Raw genomic sequence first — 6,410 nt, forward strand, 5'->3', positions numbered from 1 at the left:
TCATCTTCCGTACCGCGTACGTATGGCGAATGTAGAGGAGTCTTCAGATTCCTTGACCAAGACAGTTGCATTCCGGACCCACACGAACTTGAACTTGTTTGACATGGCGGCTGCACAACATTTTCGAAATAAATCCTTATTCCGCAGTGTTAGGTGTTCGTTCATATAAATGCGACATGGTGAACCAGATAGGCCTATACGATCCGAAGTCAGTCCTTTAGATAACCGGTATGCACTGAGAACGTTATCACGCATTAGTTTAGAAGTAAATTTGACTATGACATTCTTTGGGCGATTATTCTGCGCATGTGCATGTGGATCACGGTGAATGGAGATTATATCTTTCGATGTTAAAGACATGTTGAGCGCTGAACCAATGGACTGCAACAAAGTAATTAAATTCTCACCGCGCCTTTCCTGCATATTTCCTATCTCAACATTACACTGCTTCGCCTGTTGCTCCAAAGAATCGATCTTTCTTTCCAATAGTTCAACAGTCGAGGCAGCCTGATTATTCATATTTCGTTCCAGTTCTTTTAGGCCCCTTTCACAATCCACATAGTTATCCGAGCCAAAATTTACTGTAGACTTCAACTCAGTAAGAGTCTGTGATAATTCATCGTGCTTAGTGTCTAGCTGCGACATGTCCTTTTTAATAGCGACATATTCCGCACGCAGTTCCTTAACTTTATTTTGAATTAGTGCCGAAGTCAGCGACAAGGTATTGAAATCTTCCCGAAGGTTATTAATATTCACAATAATATTCGTGAACTGGTTATTCTTATCAGCTCGGAGATCGTCAATATTCTTCTTCAACTCAGTAGACAACACGGCAATAGCCTGGGTAAACTCACAGTCAGGCTGCTTCCGCTTCCTCTGCGTGACGTTGGTACTCGTCTCAATACTCGTGCATAAATCAGGGTTTGATTTGCTAATTTTGCTATCTGGTGAGCGAATCATGTTGGCGTAAATAACTCGTTATGATTATATTTAATGATTAAATTAAAATATAAACTATCATATGCAAATTGATCAGGCTATCCAAGTCACAGTGCTTAAGTCGTTTGTTATGCGTATAACGGATCGCGGTCTCAAAAGACTAGTGTCCACGTCCTATAATTTCAATTTCTGAACGACAACTTATCTGTCAAGTTAGTGATCAATAGTTGTGATTGGTTAATACCCGTGGTTTGTTTACAATGTGCAAGACTTCTTAATTCAAATTTTTAACTGATTGTAAATATAATTTTTGTCTTAACAGCACTTTAATTAGAGATTAGATTAGAGATTAGAGATTAGATTAGAGATTAGATTTTAATGTTCGGATGGTACTGTATCACTGTTTTATGGATTCTTATGTGTTGTTTATGTTATTTTCACTGCATTATATTCGTTTTTAATTCCAGAAATGTCACTTGTATGCACTTTTCAGTTAATTGTTTATAACTTGTAGATGTATGTATTATATCGCTTGAAAACGTTCTTACTTCTTTATTGGAGTTTAATTAAATGACTGCACTAACTTTTATCACTAAATTATGCAAATACAAATTTTAAACTAAATATTTATACGGAGACTATGTTTACGTGGGCGTCATTAACAGAACACTGATCGGTATAGTATTCAAAATTGTCACTGAATGCAATTCTTTAAAATTAACTGAGCGCAAAAAAGATTTCTTGCCTCGCGTGGCTCGCTGGTGGGTTTACATGCAGGATTTTCGGTTCTATCTAGAGTACCGAAAGGGTTGCAACATGCAGCATGCTGACTTTCTCAGTAGACAGCTTGCTCACGTGTTCCAAATCCAAAATTTACGAAACTGGGCGAAAGTTGCTCAAACGGCCGACTTGGAGACTTAGGATCTAATACAGAAGGTTCGAGAGGGCCAGCAGTAGATTTTTTATTAAAAATAACTTGCTGTACTATAAGTACACGCCTACTGGTGAAGAGTCGCGCCGTCTGTGTTTTATACCGAAAGGGCATAGGCTTAGTCTTATAAGTCTTTCATGACGATCACGATCACATAGGCATCGATAAGACTGTCGAATTGATACTGCGTCACTTTTGGTTTCCTGGCCTTAGACATTTTGTTAAAAAGTATGTTGGTCATTGTATCATTTGCTCAGCACATAAGAAAGTGCCCCGAGCACCTCACCAACCAATCGAGTCTTGGACAAAACCGGACATTCCCTTTTCCGTGTTACATGCTGACGTTCTTGGGCCGTTAACAGAGTCCAACGGTTATAAATACATCCTCATAGTTGTAGACTCATTTTCAAAATTTTGCTTATTTTACGCGTTATACCGTCAAGACGCAGATGACTTGAAAAGGGTGTTTGCCAATGCCGTCTCACTGTTTGGCACTCCGTCAACTGTGTGCGACAGAGCTAGAATGTTTGAAAGTGCTGCGTTTCAAGAGTGGTTATCTGAGCTTGGGTCCTCTATACATTTTATCACACCTGAGATGCATCGCGAGAATGGCCAAGTCGAACGATACTACCGCACAGTCCTCAACATGCTGCGAATAGTAGTTAACAACAAGGGTGCTTCTTGGTCCAATGTCCTATGGAAAGTGCAGCTAACCCTTAACATCACGAAGCAGGCAACAACTCGCACCTCTGCCCTGCAGCTGACCGGTGTTGAAGGAACCACTCCGGTTCTACGATCGCTGGTCCGAGACATTGCGCTGAGCGACTCTCATCTGAACCGAGAAGCCCTGCAGACTCTAAGGAGACAAAGGGTCTCGGAACTGCTTGCTGCCAACCAGCTGTAACGCTGAGGGCCGCACAGGTAGGCTGTGCGGACCGTTAACCAAAAAGGAGAAAGAAAACAAGAGGTAGGTCTCATACAGGTCTTTAATAAAGTTAGGTCCGGCTAGCTTGCGGGTTACCGTCCCTGCGGGTCCACGTAGGGTGCCCGGTGAGCTGCACGGAAGCTGGCTGAAGCTGCCTAGAAGCTGGGGTCGCTGGCGTGACAACGGCCGCGGCCACCAGTAGATGCTAAGCTAACGGCTGGAGAGCGGGACCCGCAGATAGTAGTGGGACAGCGGTAACCCGTAGGGTGATCCCTGGAAGCGTGCATAGAGGTGCGTAGGTTAGCGGTGCCGATGATGTTGGCCCGCGTGCGATGTTGATGCTCCCCTAGTGGTCCCAGGGCAGTACAGAGGCAGGGAAAGGGAAAGCTCACACATCGCAGCGGTTTACAAGGCAGATTGTGACCATGATACCTGCAAAGGTGTCAAAACGGGAATTTCGGGAACTAAACTCAAACATTAAACCGCGATAAAATCCGTAAAAGTAGTTTTATTTCAATGTCTAACATTCGCGTAAACCTAAGAAATTACTATGTAAGTACGAAGGCCAAGGTCAGCAGACCGACTAGCCACCGCATGCAGCACCCGTTCACGAGTATGACGCAAGGGTCAGCAATCACCTCCCTCGCCATATTAGAGGGAAGGAGGTGACCCGACCCAAGACGCTACTGCAGGCAGTGACGACTAAGGGAGCATGACGTATCTGCTGCCGGCTAATAAAATAAAACTCAAAGAAAGAAATACCCCAAACGTTGATTTACCTGGCACAGAGCTGAACACGGAGGCGGCATAAATTGCTACATCATTGAATTTTGTCTATACTCTATACTTCTATCTATACTAATATATAAAGCTGAACAGTTTGTTTGTTTGTTTGAACGCGCTAATCTCAGGAACTACTGGTTCAAATTGAGCTTCAACACGTCAAGCAAGTACTGCGAGACAACAAGCTCCAAGTTCCACGGCCCCGTCACAGAAACCGAGTGAAGGCAGCCACTGTTGATTGTTTGCCTGCTGTACTACCATATGTCAGAGGAGTCACTGACAAGATTGGTTACATCCTGAAGCGAGCTTCAATTAAAACATACCTCAAGCCGCCCAAGAAGATTAGCCAGTCCTTACCATCCGTCAAGTGTCACATACCTCTACAAGATGCAGGAGTAGACAAACTAGATTGTGACTGCGGCCTCTCTTACATCGGTCAAACCAAACGAAGCATAGGGACCCGCGTTAAAGAACACATAGCTGACGTGAAACACCGCCGCTCAACGAAGTCTGCAGTCGCCGAACATGCTGAAAGTTCCAGCCATTATATTAGATTTGACCAACCACAGATCCTCGCTAAAGAATCCAAATTCCTACCTAGGATGTTTCGCGAGGCTATTGAGATTAAAAAACACCCTAATTTCAATAGAGAAGATGGCTGGAAGATATCACCTACTTGGGATCCAATAATAAATAAACTCAAGGCCAAACCCAAGAGCAGCGCTGCAAGACATCAAGACACAGTGAGCTCATACTGCGTAGGTCGGACCACAAATAATTAATTAAAATATGAAGGTAGAACGAGCAACATCTTCTGTCAAGACGAACGCCATCTCAGTCTGCCCGTGACCATGATACCTGCAAAGGTTTCGAAACGTCGGGAACTAAAATCTAAAATTAAACCGCGATAAAATCCGTAAAAGTAGCTGAAAAGTTTGTTTGTTTGTTTGTTTGTTTGAACGCGCTAAGCTCAGGAACTACTGGTCCAAATTGAAAAATTATTTTTGTGTTGAATAGACCATTCATCGAGGAAAGCTTTAGGCTATAAACCATCACGCTGCGACTAATAGGAGCGAAGATACAATGGAAAATGTGAAAAAAGCAGGGCAGGTATAAATCATAACTTATATCTTTTACCCACGGGGACGAGCAGAGCTTGATTTAATTGCGATCGTCAAAAGAGGTTTTTAAAAAAAACGTCATTCTATTGAACCCTCCTTTATATTGTCAGTCATCATAACTGCAGACACAAAACAACAAAAAAAACTCTAAAGCAAAATCCCTCAAAGGTGTTAAAAATTTCAACAAAACAGACAAACTAGACTGCTCTTTATTAGCAATACTACATTCCGGTAAAAGGGCTCGAATAAAATTTACCCTATCGAACGAAAGTCTTTCGTGACATCTAAAAAAAGACAAAAGACATCGCTTGCCTTTGTCCCTCAGCTGCTGAGCTCAAAGAGTTTCGGATCAGAAAAGGTCGTCTAGATGTAGATTTTCGCTCGGTACATTGGAATGTCACACCCCGTGTCTGTACGGGCGTTCTGAAATATAGAAAAGGAAAATTAGGTGCCGAAGACAATGGATGTTCCTGTACAAAAGCTCTTTGGATGCCCCTTTTAATATGTTTTTGTATTTTTTTTGTGTTGTTTTGCTGTAATTTGTTTTCGTCTGTGTTTCTGTATTTTACTCCTACCTTCATTTATAAATAGGTGTGTTTTAATATAATTATTCAGCGTGCTTGAAAAACAAATCACTTGAAGTACCCAAATACGAATTCATTTGTCCACCAAGATATTCATGACCGTTAATTTTGATCTTTATTTTTAAGTTAGCTATGTTAGCTATAGCAGCATATAATCATATTAAATGCTCCTAAGCAATACAAATAAATCTAGTAATACTATATCGGTCAATGAAAATGCGTACGGAGGGACAGAAAAATAAGTATTATTATATATGAGAGTATAATAAATAAGACAGCGATGCCTCAGTAATATTGTTCCATTTTAACCCTTAAGTTCGAAACCCCAAAAACACAAATGACGATCCACATATTACCATTAACAATTTCTCGTATAACACTTGTTTAAATGCCAGTATAAGTGATAAAATCGCCGTTACGTGACTCGCTCTAACCACTAACACCGTCCCCAAAGCTAAACATTGAATGAAACAAATTGTAATATTACGAGCTTATTCATGAATGATATTGTGAAATTGTCAGTGCGTGACTAATTACCGCCACTTTGGAAAATATGTACATATTAAAAAACTTGCAATTTGATGATAGTAGTTTTATGATCTAGACCACTTTATAATATTTATGTTTATTTAAAGAGTTTTCGACGTAAAATTACAAAAATATTTTAACAGACATACATTTTCTACCTATTTACTATCCTGGGCTAGGTACTTAGAACCATACGTAACTTATTAGGCAATTTAGGTTTAGGTTTACGTAACTTATTAAACAATAGAAAAACTAAGGGTTTTCAAGGAGCACTCGAATAGAATGAAGTTCCTTTCGATTAATTAGTGGAGTAAAAATATTTTTTTAAAGTAAATATAATGGAATCTAACCAGATAACTAGCTTGCTTCTTATAAGAGAGAGAGAGAGACACTCGCACGCCGCACGGCTTACAACTGTAGCAAAAAGTTTCGTTACAACTTTTGGTTTTAATTTTTCCTATCTAGCCCAATTTCGCAACGCGCGATAAGGAACTTCGTTCCAAAAATTAGTACAGATATTCTTTTACAGTTTATTGAAAGCATGTTTTGATAAGTTTTTTGTTGTAAACGGTGTCCGGGAGGTGAAAACAGGATAGAGT

At 40.6% G+C, this 6,410-nt stretch overlaps 1 protein-coding gene across 1 annotated transcript; it reads right to left on the reverse strand.

Annotated features, from left to right (window-relative positions):
- LOC113508226 lies at positions 1 to 960 on the reverse strand. The gene is made up of 2 exons (XM_026891183.1): positions 408 to 960; positions 1 to 110 (listed from the first exon to the last, which is right to left on the reverse strand). Exons 1-2 carry the CDS (start codon positions 958 to 960, stop codon positions 1 to 3), a joined length of 663 nt encoding a protein of 220 aa, XP_026746984.1.
- Between the last annotated feature and the right edge of the window lie 5,450 nt (positions 961 to 6,410).

This window comes from Trichoplusia ni, unplaced genomic scaffold (assembly GCF_003590095.1).
Source record: "Trichoplusia ni isolate ovarian cell line Hi5 unplaced genomic scaffold, tn1 tig00004140, whole genome shotgun sequence".
NCBI classification, from domain to species: domain Eukaryota; kingdom Metazoa; phylum Arthropoda; class Insecta; order Lepidoptera; family Noctuidae; genus Trichoplusia; species Trichoplusia ni.

Excerpts from the sequence above, each read along its gene's own strand:
- LOC113508226 (XM_026891183.1), bottom strand. The coding sequence starts at position 960 with ATGATTCGCTCACCAGATAGCAAAATTAGCAAATCAAACCCTGATTTA. Across the intron at positions 111-407 it reads AAATATGCAGGAAAGGCGCG|CCGCCATGTCAAACAAGTTC; the intron begins GTGAGAATTTAA and ends AATGTTGTGCAG.